The sequence below is a fragment of the Amblyraja radiata genome, chromosome 28 (genome assembly GCF_010909765.2).
Source record: "Amblyraja radiata isolate CabotCenter1 chromosome 28, sAmbRad1.1.pri, whole genome shotgun sequence".
NCBI lineage: Eukaryota > Metazoa > Chordata > Chondrichthyes > Rajiformes > Rajidae > Amblyraja > Amblyraja radiata.
The window spans coordinates 11,680,073-11,698,257 of NC_045983.1; the positions used below are offsets into that span (position 1 = coordinate 11,680,073).

Genomic DNA, 18,185 nt, shown 5'->3' on the forward strand with positions numbered 1-18,185 from the left:
TTTATAGGTTGGTGGTGCGCTCAAATAAGCCATTAAAGATTTCTGATGAACGGGTTCAAGCGTACATTCAGAAAATAAACAAATGTTACAAAAGCTGTCACCTGGAGGCTGATTCCAAGTCTGAAGTTGATCCATATGCATTTGATGATGGAGATGAGGAGTTCAGCTTTTCTGATAAGAAAGACAAGCAAACCACTGAGAGTGATCCTGGAAGGAAACATGCACAGAAGGTGAGTTATGATAAATGTTTTCATTAATGTCACAATTCAGGAATAGTTCAGTCTGTGCAGTTAATTAATGTCACTACAACTTCATTACACATAGGCATGGATAGATCTAGTGTTTAAAAATATAAAAAGTAAAACTGAAATATTTGTATTCCTTTTTCAAACGTGAACTGGTCAAAATGCTTTTTATGCATGAAACATGATTGTGGAATATTATTGGTTAGAAGACCGTCATTAAATATTTGAAAAAGGTTTGAGACGATGAATTGTGGACAAAAAATATTTGTACAGAAATAAAGCAGCTTTTCACCTCAGAAACACTAACTAAACTATTGCATGCACAATTTTGAGAGGTGCTGCTTTGTTTTTTTTGTGTTCAAGAACTTTTAAAACATGTTTTTCTTCTGGAGTAGGTACCTATCTCCACTTTTGTGTTTGCTCCATGAGTGTTTCTTTAAACGTCAAGTGCCTCTATTTTAATGCAGCTAAAACATCCGAAGGTGCTTATAATAAATTGAGGTTGCCACACAAAAATGAGATCAACCAAATGTTTTGTTAAAGTGTTAATTTATACGGTTGGAATTCCAGAGCTTGCAGCCTAGATGACTGAAAGCATGCACACCAAAGGACTAGTGCAGGGAACGGGAGATTCACAGGAAATAAGCCAAAGATAAATACTGAGGGGTTGACTGGGGTGGCAGGTGTAGAGGACTTTACAGAAATAGGAAGCAGTGAAGCCGGGAAGGGATTCAAACATGATGAAAATTCTGAATTGTACACTTCGTGGAACTTGGAACCACTACAGTTCAACAAGCACAGAGCAATAAGTGAGTAGGATTATAGAGGCTTAAGAATGTATAAGTTGGGGATGTTATATGCAATGCTTCAGAAAGGATTAAACCAGAATTTATTGAACATAATTCTGTATGTTACAATAGCAAATGCTGTGTACAACAGCAGAAATGAATGTAGCAATGCAGATATAATTGAGAAATAATTTGTATGGACAGACACCATACAAACCTCTGTAATTTGTAATTTATTTATTTTGGGACAGTGCATATTAATAAACATTTACATGTAATATGCAAGATTGTAGCCAGTAGCTAATTTCCATCTTTAGTCCCTCTGGTAAACAAGGTAAACACATCACAACACAATCAATCAGTAAGAAAAGAGACAAAACAAAAGACAAAAACAAAACAAAACAAACAATAAAGTAAAAAAGTGACAATAAAAGAGTACCATAGGATAATTTTAAGGTAGATTATGATTGCAGTTTTGATTTTGCAGTAACCATGTTTTTAGATGTTTGGTAAATGAGGTAAGGGTTGGCAGATCCCGTATGACGCATGGTATCGCGTTCCAGGTCTGCGACGCTCGATATGAAAATACTGACTGCCCAAAGACACTTTTCCTAAACGGGACTATACAATCACCCCTGGAGGCGGCTCTGCTGTTGAGAGGACTTGCTAGTTTAAGGCTTTTTAAGTTGAGTTAGTAGTGTTGAATCGTCATGTGCACCAGGACAAAAAAGATTAAATTCTGGCTTGCTGCAGTTTAACAGGCATATTAGTGCAACAAATTTGCCAAACATTTCTCCAATAATTTTCTCCTGTGCTTGATGTGACCAATAGGACTGATGTTTAAAAGCATTTTTTTTTTGTTCAATTAATTGAAAATGCTTAAGTTGTAAACTAATGAATGTCTGGTCGTGAGAGTCCTCACTAGTGTTTGTTGTTCATGGATATATGAATACATTAATGTTTCTGTATTACAGGGAGATAGTGAAAGTGGTGGCACGTCTCACTCAACATTACCAGGAGAAGGAGAGGATGCTATGTCATTATTCAATTCCGGAACAAAGTCAGGTATGACTGACAGTAGGCAACAGATAATCCTCCGACATTTTCGCCACCTCCAAAGGGATTCCACCACTGGCCACATCTTCCCATCTCCTTCCCTTTCGGCTTTCCGCAGAGACGGCTCCCTCCTCAACTACAAGGTCAATTCGTCCCTTCCCACCCCCTCCCCTGGTACTTTCCCTTGCAACCGCAGGAAATGCTACACTTGTTGCTTTACCTCCCCCTCAACTCCATCCAAGGACCCAAGCAGTCTTTCCAGGTGAGGCAGAGGTTCACCTGCACCTCCTCCAACCTCATCTACTGCGTCCACTGCTCTAGGTGTCAACTGCTCTACATCGGTGAGACCAAGCGCAGGCTTGGCGATCGCTTTGCCCAACACCTCCGCGCAGTTCGCATTAACGAACCCGATCTCCCGGTGGCTCAGCACTTCCAACTCCCCCTCCCATTCCGTATCCGACCTTTCTGTCCTGGGCCTCCTCCATGGCCAAAGTGAGTCCCACCGGAAATTGGAGGAGCAGTACCTCATATTTTGCTCGGGTAGTTTACACCCCAGCACTATGAACATTGACCTCCAATTTCAGGTAGTCCTTGCTTTCTCCCTCTTTCCCATCCCCTTCCCAGCTCTCCCACAGCTCACTGTCTCCGCCTCCTCCTTTCTTCTTCCCGTCCCCCCCACCACCACATCAGTCTGAAGAAGGGTCTCGACCCGAAACGGCGCCTATTCCTTCGTTCCATAGATGCTGCCTCACCTGCTGAGTTTCTCCAGCATTTCTGTCTACCTTCGTTATTTTTTTTCTTCTCTATTCTGTTGCTTTGTCTTTCTCCTCTTTCAAATAAACAGCTAAAAAATCAATTACAGAATGATATGTTGTAATTTGTATGCTTTGAGATTAATTCAGGATTATTTTTGGAGAGCTGGAAATGAACAGCAAATCGAGCAAGGTTAAAATGTTTAGGTTAGAAACCCTTGGATTTAATTTACTTTAGTGTATTTTCTTCTTGGAAGCTAGGCATTATTATAGCTAATTATTAGTGCTCCTAAATTGTCAAGAAATATGGTGATGCTCAAGCCACTGATAGTATGTTTGAAAGTATTTTCATGTTTAAAAATTTGTAAAAGTCAAAAATAATTTGCTTTGAATAAAACTGTTAGGCACAAATTAATCAAATACTGGTCAGACCATTTTTTTGTGTGTGCTAGTTTTGGGTATGGTTTATTGTATGCAGGCATCAGTCAGATCTAAAAGACTGCTGCAGAGGAGACTATCCTCTTAATAATTTCCACTTTTAGAAAATTATTTGCTCTTTTGACTTCTCTTTCTATTGAACTGAAAGATGGGACTATTTTGAATTAAACTTTGGATCTTTTTTTAGTTTGTTTATTTTATATTCCCTTTTATCTTAAATTGTGATTACAAATAAGGTAGATATTTTATTAGAATTTTACAAATACCTTTTCAAAGAAGTCGTGTTGATAACAAATTAATTACAGACAGCATCAACAGCATTATAATTCCAGTGTTTTTGAGAACTAGTTGGAGTGCGTTGACTGCATATTTAGTTCATATTATGGGCTGTGACATTTGTGTGGAGTTTCTTTATATTGGTATAGCTAAGGCTGACCATCTTATCACTGGGTGAGAGTGGTGGAATGGCAATTTTGCTCTATTGCTATCTTTTTCTCTGTAGTCTAAGTGGAGAATAAAATTGATTAGGTAGTTAAACCACAACTGAGTCCAATCTTGTTCTTTATCTGGATAGTGAAAACTTAAATTTCTTCTCTATGATTGTCGTTAGAAAGCTGTCATTTAGCAGCAAATAGGAATTTAATGTTCAGATATCTGTCTCTTACATCCAAATTAAACAGACATTTCAAAAATGCATTAAAACAACTTCAATCGCATTCTGCATGTCAAAAACGTTCATTTGATTAGGAATATGACTGCCTACTTCTGGCAAAATGTAGTCTATTTTCTATATGCTTCACTACTTTGTAGACTTCATAAAACAAAGGTCCCTTGTGATTTATAGATGTGCTAGATAGCAGTTGAATTGAACAGCTTTAGAACTTCCTTTGAAATACAAACATTAGATTGAAACAACAATGTTGTAAAGTGTTGTCAATTTAACAGGGAATTTAAGATTTCCCTTTTTTTAAATTCCTTCTCAAGGCCTTCAGTTTTTCTGTGGGATATGCTAAGATTGCAGGCATTTGGAGCATTGAAGGACACTAACCAAGACCATCTACACGGTGGATGGGAATGCTAACAACAAAGTATTGACAAGGAGTAATATGGCCATTCTTCCACACCATAACACCTTTCTACCAGCACCTTTTGTTGCACTGCTTAAAGCAGTACAAGAGGGCAGCGACATGCAGTAGAAGAGGGCAACATGCATTTGGCAATTAAATACGACCTTGCTGGGAATATCCTTGTCCCATAAACTAAAAAATGCTCTTAAGTTATTAAGTTTTAATAAGTTTTCTCTTAACTATTATAGATGGACAGAAGTCACCCTCGCACAGTCGGACTGCATCCACCAGTCTCATGAATGAGCTTGATCTGGTTGTTTCATACAAAGACCTTGACAATCTATTTGATGACGAGGATGAACTTGTGGTGAGATATTTAGCCTTTTTTTTTGTTTATTGTTTCCCTTGCTTTGACAGTAGTTACATTAGGAAGCTAGATAAAGTGACTTAAACTTTGACTTGTGCTGATAACATGCATGGCAGGAGGTTTGGTACGACATTCTGATTGCTAGCTGCGGTAGTTTATAATATGAGCCTCATCTAATGCCCATTGTAAATTATGCTGATTTTTTGAGAGGAGACATCAATTTCCTTATATTATTTTAGGAAATTTGCTTCTAAAATTTTCTGGATTTGTGCCACTGGAAATATTAATTTAATACTGACTTAACCAAGCATTTTTACTTGAAAGAATGTAATTTTTTTTTTAAATGGTGGAAGTTTCATGATTTACTTAATACGTGTGCAAGTTGGTCTTGAAATGTTAATTATGGATCATTAAGGAATGGCGAAATGCTAGTAGGTACAGTCATCAAAAGGCATTGTTTAGTGATGCATGTTTTTCAAAAGTGACTTCATCTAATTATTTTAGCAGGCTATTTCTCGATCTGCACACGGATTGGATGAAAAAATGGGCAACAGGGATTCAAAAGCTGGGCCTTTTGATGTTTTCCCCTGTATAAGTAAGCAAAATACTTATTTTAGAAGTGTTCAAAAGGGAACTGCAGATGCTGGAATATCGAAGAATATCGGAAATGTCCTCGTTCTTCAGGGAACGGGGATTCCCCTCCGCCACCATAGATGAGGCTCACACCAGGGTCTCATCCATACCCCGTAACACTGCTCTCTCTCCCCATCCCCGCACTCGCAACAAGGGCAGAGTCCCTCTGGTCCTCACCTTTCACCCCACCAGCCAGCAAATACAACACATAATCCTCCGCCATTTCCGCCACCTCCAACGTGACCCCACCACTCGCCACATCTTCCCATCTCCCCCCATGTCTGCCTTCCGCAAAGACCGCTCCCTCCGCAACTCCCTCGTCAATTCTTCCCTTCCCTCCCGCACCATCCCCTCCCCGGGCACTTTCCGTTGCAACCGCAAGAAATGCAACACCTGTCCCTTCACCTCCCCCCTCGACTCCATTCAAGGACCCAAGCAGTCGTTCCAGGTGCGACAAAGGTTCACCTGTATCTCCTCCAACCTCATCTACTGCATCCGCTGCTCTAGATGTCAGCTGATTTACATCGGGGAGACCAAGCGTAGGTTGGGCGATCGTTTCGCCGAACACCTCCGCTCAGTCCGCAATAACCTACCTGAACTCCCGGTGGCTCAGCACTTCAACTCCCCCTCCCATTCCCAATCCGACCTCTCTGTCCTGGGTCTCCTCCATTGCCAGAGTGAGCAACAGCGGAAATTGGAGGAACAGCACCTCATATTCCGTCTGGGGACCTTGCGTCCGTATGGCATTAACATTGAATTCTCCCAATTTTGCTAGCCCTTGCTGTCTCCTCCCCTTCCTTAACCCTCTAGCTGTCTCCTCCCACCCTCCCATCCGCCCGCCCTCGGGCTCCTCCTCCTCCTCCCCTTTTCCTTCTTTCTCCCCCCCCCACCCCCCATCAGTCTGAAGAAGGGTTTCGGCCCGAAACGTCGCCTATTTCCTTCGCTCCATAGATGCTGCTGCACCCGCTGAGTTTCCCCAGCAATTTTGTGTACCTTACTTATTTTAGAAATTTGTTTTTAATGTTTTCATTTTCAAAAGGAAAAAGGCGTGGAAATATTTGTTTCATACTAATGTAGGAATTGTTTGTCCCTTTGCGCTGATCAAGGAAAAGCTTTTATATGTAATTCTTGAGTCGAGTGGTTGATGCTTATTAGGATGTTGAAGTCTTATTAGCCAGTTATATTCCTCATTAAGATTAACAGAACAGCTTGTTCTGCCTTAAATGTCAAGCATATGAATTATCCCAATATCTGTTGAAAGGGTAGTGAAATATGTTTATGAACCATGCAATATTGTTGAGAATGTGTGGTGTACAGTTTGCTAAATGGTTGACTCAAAAGTTCCAGCAGTTGACTAACCACAGCTTTACCAGTGTCTGGCCCTATTAACTTTTAACTTGAGAATTCTGTTTCATTCTTGTGACTTTTGGATTTTCTTTCCTCCAAGTTTGTTCTGAATTTAATTTGTTCTCAAAGATTCTGCAGATCTCCAGCAAATGTTTCCCACACCTCCATCCTTGGAGCAACATGGTCCAGGCTACTCTCCAATGAATATTAACTGCAAAGAGTTTGGAGGCTTAGACAACAACCCAGGAATGACACTGGATGGCCATCATTTTACTACAAGCCTGAATCATTTCAAGGTTGAAGTAGAGGAGGGGATGGGTAGCCCTAAACCCTCTGAGATCAAGGTAACTAAATTCAATATGTGTACTTTTCTTGAAAAATTAAAATTAAACTTTTAGGTTTGCAAATAATGTTATTTTACTTCTATTTTAATGGATTATATTAATTATAAAAACTGGAAAGGTGTTCACTACTTTAATATCATGACTACCAAGATATTAACTTGCATTTATTGTGGGAAGTCATTCCAAAATCCTCCTTGAGTGGGATGAAAATCAACGACAATTTCCTGCATTAAATCCGACATTAATTCTTGTGTATAATCCAAAATGTGGTCTGCAGTCCTCTTTCCTATTTTTCTTCCTTAGGACTTTTCTTACGTCTATTGCCCTGAGAAGTGCCAAGGTTATGTGGGCTGCACTATGTTTGCACCATTGAAAATCTTACCAAGCCAATGCATGCCTTCTGTCAAATTGCTGGAGGAGTGTATTTATCGTCCTTCGTGGACTGTTGGCAAGCTAGACCTGCTTCCTCCTGTACCTCCCATGCCATATATCCGGGACATGTAAGTTTAAGTTGCACTTTTGCTAAATCAAGTTCAGACAAATATATAAGCTGCATTCAAACAGGAAGTAATTGTGTCTACTGGGTCAGAGGAGAATTGATAATATTGTGAACCGTTTTTATAGGACAAAACGATTTCCAGTGGCTATGATGTCACTGAAAAATTATGAATTAAAAGTTCTGTAAGGGAGGTTAAGAGCATTTCAGACATTGAAAATTGAGACGAAAATCTTTGCAGGGTTTAGGGGAATAATAGTGTAATAGTTTAGTGCAGACGAGGGTACAGAGTAATGCAAAGGTGAGAGTAGTTTAATTTTTATTTTCGCAAATTACGTTGATCACGTTGCCTAATTGGCTACTTTCTCAGCATCTTTTGTCACCTTTTTTAATGTAAAACTGCAGTGGCCAGCATATTATTCCCTATGCAGTATATGTACCTTGCACTTTGCCAAACTCTCTCAATATTAAGACAGAGACACGAGAGACTACCAATGGTGGCAACTTGAGCAAAACATATATATTGCTGGAGGAACCCAAGCATCTGTAAGAGGGGAAAGGAATTACCTCTCCACAGATGCTGCTTGAGCTGCTGAGTTCCTCCAGTGGGTAACTTTTCTTTATGTTGATATTAATTTGAGGTTAAGAAATCAATTATTTTGCTTGTCATTGGGAATAAAAATTGTCATCATTTGTAAAATGATTAAAGTGCAATAAGTACTGTTTCTTCTGTTCTGCTGGCCCTCCGTGCATCCGGTGCTTATAAGAGATTTATGTACTCTGGTCTCTTTTGCTGGGTAACATGAGCTTAATGATAATTCTCATTATTGTGTATCTGTCATTAAACTTATGCTGGCCAGCTACATGAAGATTTTTTTTCACAGCCTTGTTCACAATCTCTACATTTTTCATCTACCATCTCTCAAAATAGTGAAGGGATTGCATTGAATGCACAACTGTTCTCTCTGTCATTCCCACAAAGAATAGTTAATCCCATTGTAGAGATTTGTAACTAGAAGAACAGGAATTGAACTTGTGTTTACCAGATGTAAAGTTGAATGTTATGTCTCAACTGTTGTGCAGGATTTCCTGGTTTATGATTGAATCTGACTAAATTGGCCGTAATCAGTGCAGAATTAACTGGTGAAAAGAATTCCACAATTTGTTTGATTTTATGAAATTTGATATTTTAGAGGAATTGTAATAATTTCTACCTAGTCCATCTGTTGCAATATTTACTGATAGATGAATGTTTACTTGAAATGCATTATTCCATATTTGTAGAATGAGATAACAGCAGCATTTATCCTATTTTATTCTTTTAAATTAAACTTGAGTTCCCATTTGGAAACTTGAATATGTTTTTGCTTTGGGTTTAACTAATTTGTTCTTTTCAGTAACATTCCCAGTGTTGGCAGTGGTATGGATCAAGACTACATTCAGACTTGCACACCGCAAATGCATACTCCATTTGGAGTGACGAATAGTGCTCCGCCCAGTAATAGTGGCGCTGGTGTCCTTCCATCACCTGCCACTCCACGCATTTCTGCACCAACTCCGAGAACACCAAGGACTCCGCGCACTCCTCGTGGTTGTGGGGGTCCAGCCAGTGTCCAAGGCTCGGTGAAATACGAGAATTCCGATTTGTACTCACCCGCTTCAACACCTTCAACTTGTCGCCCTTTAAATTCCGTAGAACCTGCAACAGTGCAATCCATCCCGGAGGCACACAGCCTTTACGTGAACTTAATTTTATCTGATTCCATTATGGATCTCTTTAAAGACTGTAGCTTTGACAGCTGCTGCATCTGTGTCTGCAACATGAACATCAAAGGAGCCGATGTTGGCTTATACATCCCAGACCCTACCAAAGAATCTCAGAACCCCTGCACATGTGGATTTAGTGCTGTCATGAACCGAAGGTTTGGAAACAACTCTGGACTCTTTTTGGAGGATGAAGTGGATATCATTGGACGAAATACAGATTGCAGTAATGAGGCTGAAAAACGATTAGAGGACCTCAGGAATGTTTCTCTTGAACAAGGAGAAGGAGGCTCCAAGGAGCCTTTGAAAGTGCCTGATGAGTTAATATTGCTACTTCAGGACCAGTGCACTAATCCCTTCTCTCCGTTGAGATCTGCGGATCCTTCAATGGCGGCAAAATTGCGGACAGTGGGACCGCCAGTACGTGTGGAGGATAAAGATTACGACAGGGAATGCTACATGGCGTTGGAACAGGGATATCAGTTCATGGAAAATATGTCAGGAGGGAAGCTCGATGAAGCACTCTTGAAAAGCTCTTGTTTACATCTATGGTCAAGAAGAAATGGTGAGTTGCTCTGAAAGTGATGGGTATATACAGAGTTCAGAGCAAATGACATTTGTTTTCTAATTAATGATTATGTCGGTTGTTTTCTTGTTGCGATGAATAATTGCATCAATTGCCTTTTATTTCTGTTAAGCTTTTAGTGATAAAACTAAAAGGATGCATCAGATAGTCACTGATAAATATTGTGTTTGAATATTGTTGCTAGATTTCAATTGTAACTTTGCAGTATTGATCTAGTTAAAATATCAACTAATTCAAAAATGTGCTTATTTTCTTGAGCATTTTGTTTAAACAGAGAGCAATAACATGATACAAATTATTTGGCAGTTGATTCCGTGGTTCTGTGTAATGGGAAAAATTGTCAAAGTTCTAACCGCTGAACAAAGAAAATGATTGGCATCTGATGAGATTGGTTTATTTGAGAGATGCCAAACCATAACTGATAACGTAACCAATAAAATGATATATCGAATAATATGTTTTCTTAACTTAATTTTTTGTGCAAGAATAGAACTGGGAGAATTTTTAATTAACATTTTGGAAATGGGAACGGTTTTCAAAAGTATTTTGCTTTAAGGATTGCTACCATAATTAATGTTCTGTATTATTATAATGTTAGAGAGTTATACAGCACAGAAACAGGCCTTTTGGCACATGGTGACCAAGATACCTATCTAAGCTAATTCGTTACCTGATTTTGGTCCATATTCCTCTAATAAATCTTTCCTATCCTTGTATGTCCAAATGTCTTTTAACGTGCAATTGTACCTGTTTCTACCATTTTTTCTGGTAGTTGTTCTACATACCCCAAAATTTGCCCCTCTGGTCTCCTTTAAATCTTCCCCCTCTCACCGCAAACCTATGCCCTTTAGTATTAGATTCCCCTATACTGGGAAAAAGTCTGCCTACCCTATCTATGCCCCTCATGATTTTGTGTGTCTCTGCAAGTACATCCCCCAGCCTCCTTCACTCCAGGGAAAACAGTCCTAGCCCATCAAAGCTCGCCATAATTCATCCCCTCCAGATCAGGTAACCCCTTTGTGAATCTTTTCTACCACCTCTTAATCTTCATCACATCCTTAATCCCATCGTAATGTGGTGACTGGAACTGCAAATAATACTCCAATTGCGGTAGGTAATGCTTTGTACAATGCAACATGATGTCCTGATTCTTGTACTCAATGTTAGCCCACATCTACCCCAATCCCCTTTCTGCTAGCAAAATGTAACCACATTTACAAACTATTTTAATTTTGATTTGGAGTTATTTAAGATATATAACAAATAAGATGACAATAAGAAAGAACATGGATGGATGTATTGTTTTCACATCCTCGGAATGTCCCAAAAATTAAATATGCAGTGTAAACACTTTTGTATGCAATCACTGTTGTTTATTTTGCATCTAGTGCCTGAATTAGCCTTTGGATTAAATAACCAGGTCAAGTGGGATCATTTGGTTAGCTCATTTAAACATTTTGCACAGCAAGTACTTGCAAAAGCAGCATTTCCATTGTTATGCTAAAATTCTAAGATGTTGGAAGTCATTGATTTATGCCACTAAATAATAATTTAATATTTTAGATTTGGGTAAGATCCTATAACCCATTCCCTGCCAGCTGCAGAGACCAATGTGATATTTCTGATCTATTTGTTCTCATTGCCTGTTGATAATCATTTCCTGATCACTCCTAACTGAGTGGGTGAATGCAAATTAAGTCAAATCAAGTTTCATGTCAAATGCACAATAATGGTGAGGTACAGTGCAAATCCTGCTTGCATAGACTTCGACAATACATAAAAACATAAATTATACAAGACGGTGAAAAGAAAAAAACATTGCAAAGTACAAAGTGCAAAAAACAATGGGAAAATAAGTCCATTGTAGTGCAAAGGGTGGTCTACAATGTTCTATTGCTGAGTGAGGATTAGAGTTGCAGGAAAGTAGTTGTTACAGAACCTGGTGGTGTAGGACTTCAGGTGTCTGTACCTCTTGCCTGATAGTGCCATTGAGCAGAGGGCATGGTCCAGATTGTGGGAATCTTTGAAGATAGATGCTATGTTCTTGCGACAACATCTCATTTAGATGAATTTGATGTTGGGAAGAGCTGGGCCTGTGCTGAGTCCACAACTCTGTGCAGCCTCTAGTGGTCCTGTGCATTGGTTGCGGTGCCAGGCTCTAATGCCACCAGTCAGGATACTTTTTGATGTGTATTTGTAGAAGTTTGTTCGAGTCTTTGGTGATGTGCTGAATCTCTTTAAATGCCTAATAAAGTAGAGGTGTTGCCATGCATTCGTCACAATTGCATCTATGTGCTAGGCCCAGGATAGGTCATCTAAAATGTTAACACCGAGGAATTTGAAGCTTGTATCATTTAAAATTTGAAGATTATATATTATAAAATAGGTCTCTATTTTTAACCAGTATTTTGTTCTTTTCATTGCATACATTGAATGTTAAGGGATCCCTGAAAATGCCATCAGGAATAAATACTTAATGTCTGTATTCATCTGTTTAATTAATTAGAATGTTAACCCACTTTAAAATAAGCGGGTTAATACTGATTAAACGGCATAAACTATGCTTTGTGTTCATCTCTTATTATAAATAGTATATTTTTAACCTAAAAGGAAACTATATTCATTCTGAGATTTTGAGTCTTCCTGTTTTTGACAGTAAAATTTGTGTTTTTTTTCCTCTAAAGCTGTGGACGTCAGCATGCTGTGTTCACAAGATCTTCTGCGCCTGCTTCTCTCACTACAACCTGTGCTGCAGGATGCCATTCAAAAGAAACGAGCAGTCAGGTCATGGGAGAGCATACAGCATGTCCAAGGGCCTCTAACCTGGCAACAGTTCCACAAATTGGCTGGGCGGGGTTCTTATGGTAAAATACCTTTAACTTGCTACCATTGGATGCAGATTAATTGTGACATGTTAATGCAAGTTGTTGTTGTTGTGTTATTCATTTTACAATATTTAACTCCATCGTGAAATCATGATTACCAATAGCATTTTGAACTTATATGGCAATTTTTATTGCAGCAACATATCTCAAGGTGCTTAGACATTATTGTGTAAAATTTGACATTGAACTATTAGATCATATATAGTGAGGTCCAAATACTTGATCAAAGAAGTGGATGTTAAAGGAGGAAAGGGAGAGTGAGTGGTTTATGGGAGATTTCTACAGTTTAGGGCCTCGCATAGCATCATGCTTAAATGAATAATTACATTTTGGGATGATCAAGAAATCAAAATTTTGAGGACTATCGTGATGCTTAAGTAGTCTTCTTATACGTTGACTCGGGACTTGGGATCGAGAGTAACTTGCCTCCACTCTGCTATTTTGATTCTACTGCGACTGTGGGAACTTTTAGACTCTTGTACGGATGGGGCAGGAGGTGTCTGCTCAGGCCAGTGAGCTGATGGTTTGTAAGGTAATGCACTCCTGTTATCCTGGGCTCCAAATGCGTAGACTTGATCCCAATATCATTCTGAATGCTCCTTTTTGTTTTGAGCTTCACGGGCCAGGGATTCTCAGAAGTTGCTATATAAGCACAAACTGCTATTGCTAATTTCCAGGAGTAGATGAGTGTGTTGCATTTTCTTATAGAGGCTATGAACACATCCTTGAATCTTTTCCTTTTTCCGATGAAATGCAGTGTATGTTTTGGGGAGTTTGTTGTAGTGGATGTGAATGATGCGGGCAGTTCATTAGAACTGACTGAGTGTGTTTTGGCTTAAGCACTGTGATTGTTGGCTTAGAGTGATGTTTGATTGCTTATTGTTCAAGTGGATTTGAAGGATTTTATGGAGAGAATGATGGTATCTGCAATGCATTGATGTCCTATTGCATGTAGTCCAGTGAGGCAAGGATTATCTGCTGCCCAGTAGACCACAGAAATGTCATACAAGTTTGAGCTTATGATCTGCAAACAGCCCTTTCCTCAATTGACCAGTAGCTCCACAGACCCAGTGGTGAATTTCATCATTGATGTCAGCCAATGGGCCAGGGATCAAGGGACCAGGGTGGAATGGAGAGTTGATTTCTAGCAAAAAGTAATTACAGGTAGTTCTGCTATCATGAGATAGTTGCCTTCCTAGAAAGGTTGTTTTAAAAGCTAGAAGTTTATTTTCTGTACCTACAAACGACAAATATTAAAGACTGTATGTTACATTGTTTAATAAAGTATCATAGCATGTGTCAGTAGAAGTAATTGGATTGTCAATTTCAGTGGCCACCTATGGTGATAATGATGCACTGTATTTTTAAGAAACAATTGTGTCTATTTACTATGGGGAAGTTACACAGAAACAATTCTTTTTCCTACAGTTTATTTCTCCAAGACAGCTGTTTTTTCTGCTTGTCAATTTCCAAAGCAACTCTTAAGCGGCTTTCTAATTCCCAATGAAACACATGTTACCACCAATTTGGCCTGTGTAATATAAGTGATGTTCCCTAGTTGATCAATTGTGATAGTTGATACAATATCCGTTATGGAAAAACTTGTTATATCAGAACTACCTGAATTGAGTTTTCTGATAGCCTGATCACCTGATATGTAGTTTTTCAGGGGGGAATTTGCATTTTTCTTTTTACAATTTTAGTTAGTTTAGATTAGAGATACAGCCTGGAAACAGCCCCTTCGGCCTACCAAGTCCACGGTGATCACCTGTTCACACCAGTTCTATGTTATCCCTTTTTTTATCCACTCCCTACACACCAGGACCAATTGACAAAGGCCAATTAACAAACCCGCACGTCTTTGGGGTGTCGGAGGAAACCAGTGCACCCAGAGTAAACCGATGCAGTCACAGGGGGAACACACAAACTCCCCACAGACAGCACCTGAAGTCAGGATCGAACCCGAGTCTCTGGCGCTGTGAGGCATCAGCTCTACCAGCGACGCCACTTTGTCGCCCACGTAAAATTAAATTGGTAATGTGCAATGCCTAACGAAAAGCTTGAAGCAAATATTAGGTTATTCCTTTACACAATATATGTATGCAATTATCTTTTGAAATTTAAAGTGATAGATTAAACCTCTAATACCTACTCTGTATTTTTGATGCACCAAAGCAGTACAATATGTTGTTTATATATTTATTTACTATACATACAAAAGTTTCCAAACACATGTCATTAGAAGCAATGATGAATGGAAAATTAAATTCTGTTGTACCTCTGCAAATTTGGTTACCTCATAAATAGCTGGTTTCAGATCAGGGTTTGTAGTTTCAGGATTTCCCTTGCTTTTCCTTGTTGTGGGTACATACTGTTTAAGTTTTCATCAATTTTGTCTAGTATGCATTGCAGGCAACTTAGTCTCTTTCAAGTTTTAAGCAGAGGGTGAAGTCCCAGATTATTTGAAACATATTTGAACACATCCGTGGAAATGGCAGATGGCAATTTTAACTCTTGATTATTATCATGTATGTGGTTACAAAGTCTGTGGCAGAGGCATTTTAGAAGACCTGAAGGGTGAAGAGCTGATGAATTCTATTAAATTGAGATGTTATTCTTTATTGTAATTAATTCAGATTGATTGCAGCTTTAGAGCAGATATATTTTGGTTCTCTTAAATGTTAATGAACAAATTCTGGAATTTAAACAGTTGTGCCATCGGCCTTTGTCCTGTCCCTTCCCACCTACATCTGGGACAACTTGCATACCCCCTCCACCATTTTGACAATTTCTAATTCCCTGGCCTGTATCACCTTATCTTCACTGTGGATAAATCTCCACCCCCCATCAGGAAGTCCTAACACTCTCCTCTTCTTTCTGCATCAAAGATTCAACCCTTTCCCTTCCACAAACATGTTTGTCCACCTAGCAGAACTTGGTCTTACTCTGAATAAATTCTCTTTTGAATGCTCTCACGTCGTACAAAACACAGTTGTGGCCTTGGGCACTCACGTTGGTCTATCTTTTTGACTACAAAGGACAGCCTTTTTTCCTTCTCTGGTACAATTCCCAAAGTCTTCCTCCGTTATGTCAGTTACTGTATTGGTGTTGCTTCCAGCACGGGTGCAGAACTCGTCGATTTTATTACCTTCACTACTCCCATCTGGTTCTCTAATACACTCGGGCCATTTCTAATGCTTCTCCCCCTTTTCTGAATGCCCGTCCTCTCAAGAGATAAAACTATCCATTGATATTAATACAAACCCACTGATTTTCCCCAAGTACCTGAACTCCATCTCTTCATAATTTTTGTGTAAGGATGCCATCACTTTCTCCCAGTTTCTCTGTCTCTGTTGCATCTACATTCAAAATTACTCGTTCCAATATAGACGTGGCTTCCCCAGCACAGCAGATGATAGAGCCCTCTCATATTACTTCAATTTCCTGGAATTCTGTTTTCTCCCCTCCCCTGCATTTTCTGAACAGAATTGAATTCCCCTGGTCCTATCATTTCACATTTCAAGCCTCTGCATTTTGCACATCATCCATCATCATTACCACTGAAAAACGATCTCACCTCTAGTTATATCTTCCCTTCCCCTCCCGTTTCTGCCTTTTACCAGGATGACTCTCTCCATGGCTGCCTGGTCTGCTCATTCCGCCCCAACCCCTCACCCTTTCCCCTCTAAGCACAGGAGGTGCCACACTTGCTCTTGCACACCCCCCCCCCCCCCCTACTATTCAGCGACCTAATCAGCCTTTCTGGGTGTCCCAAAGATTCTTGTACACGTCTTTCTATCCTCATCTACTGCATTTGCTTGTCCTGATGTGGTCTTCTATACATTGGTGATACTAGACAACTGGTTTGCAGAGCACCTGTACTCTGCAATGGCCATCCATAGCTCTTGTCTGCATGCCATTTCAACGTCCACTCCTTCCCAGCCCCACACTGATCTGTCCATCCTCTACTTTGTTCACTGCCAGAATGAGATCAAACACAAATCAGAAAAAGCAACACCCCAGATTCCACCTGAGTAGTCTACCCCAATGGCATGAACACCGAATTTAGCTATTTCAGGTATTCCTTCTCTCCTATTGTCCCTTCTTTCTCTCTATCCAATCTATCTCTGGTCCTTTTTTAATTCATTTTCTCATATCCCTACCCTCCACCTTCCCCGTCCATCCCCGTACACCCACACTCTTTACGCATCCATTCCCCTTCTCCATGTGGTTCCATCTGGTCTTCTCTCCCGTAGTGGTTCCTGTTATTGCCATCTTTATCAGATTCCAGCACTTGTATCACCCACTAGCCGCTACCTCCACTTGCACACTCCTCTTCCTCCTCCCTCCAACCCAAGAAGTTGCTCCTTCTGCCCCTTATTTTTCCTTCTCTGCTTCTCTCTATTACCCACCTACAGCTGCCTTCCAAATCCACTCCTCTCCCTCCCCCACCTAGCTGCTTCAACCTCTCATCCCTTGATTCACCTCTCACCACCTTTCTTCTTCATAGTAGCTCTCTTCCCTCTCCACTCTCAGTCCTCTTTGTCACAATTCCTTTCCCACCCACAGATGCTGTTTGACCCTTGTTCTTCTAACGGTTTGATTTTGGTTCCAGATTAAAGCATCTGTACTTTTGTGTCTGAGTGAGAAACTCTTTTGGAGTTAGGACTGGGATGAAGCTTAGGTTAGATATGGTTTGGTGGATGAAGGCGAGATGTGCATGCAGCTGAAAGGACGGTCCAGTTTTTTGTAGCATGAATAATATTCAGACCGTGGTTGGTTGCACTAACCTGGCTAATGCTTATGAATCTTAAAGTCAGAGGCTTGCTTTTGATACTGGATTGTTAGCTGTGTCTTTCCCAATATTGCAACCACATTTGTGTTATAGAAATGATATTGAGTCTGAGAATTTCTTCCTTTTTAAAATCAATTCATTTTGATTAATCTGTGTTCCAATTATCATGGAATGTGATAGATGTTGTATTAATAAGGATCTGCATTTGTAGTGTATTTTAGGATGCTCAAAAGCACTTTGCAGCGAGTAAATTGTTTTGAAGTTAATCATGTTTGGTAATGAGCACGTTTGTGCACGTCAGGGCCCGAAAATAATAACAAAATAACCACCAGTTAATAATTTGCAATAAAAGAAAAATCCAGAGTTCTGGTGAGCTCAATTGCTCCTTAAAAAACGGCATCAATTTTTTAAAACCGTAGCCCCCTAGAGTTTAGAGAGAGCTTTGTTAAGCACTCCATCTGAGTCCTGATTTCTAATTTCTGCAGTGAAATGTCTGCATAGATTATGAATTGAAAACTGTGGGGTGGATTTTGAACTGACACCTCTGACTTGCCAAACTTGAACTAAGTTCATTTCTATGCCGATCATACAAAAAGAATAATTGTAAAGAACATTTCCTTTT

The 18,185-nt window shown here is 39.7% G+C and overlaps 1 protein-coding gene across 2 annotated transcripts in view; it reads left to right on the forward strand.

The window, feature by feature from the left end:
• med13 (mediator complex subunit 13) overlaps positions 1–18,185 on the forward strand; it is a 170,582-nt gene that overhangs the window by 111,432 nt on the left and 40,965 nt on the right. Inside the window, exons 11-18 of one of the 2 annotated variants that reach the window (XM_033045798.1) lie at positions 8–230; positions 2,008–2,098; positions 4,595–4,713; positions 5,218–5,308; positions 6,823–7,037; positions 7,341–7,537; positions 8,931–9,862; positions 12,568–12,747. In XM_033045798.1, coding sequence (XP_032901689.1) covers positions 8–230; positions 2,008–2,098; positions 4,595–4,713; positions 5,218–5,308; positions 6,823–7,037; positions 7,341–7,537; positions 8,931–9,862; positions 12,568–12,747 — 2,048 coding nt within the window. The remainder of the gene's footprint in view (positions 1–7; positions 231–2,007; positions 2,099–4,594; positions 4,714–5,217; positions 5,309–6,822; positions 7,038–7,340; positions 7,538–8,930; positions 9,863–12,567; positions 12,748–18,185) is intronic. The other variant, XM_033045799.1, reaches the window with a different exon arrangement.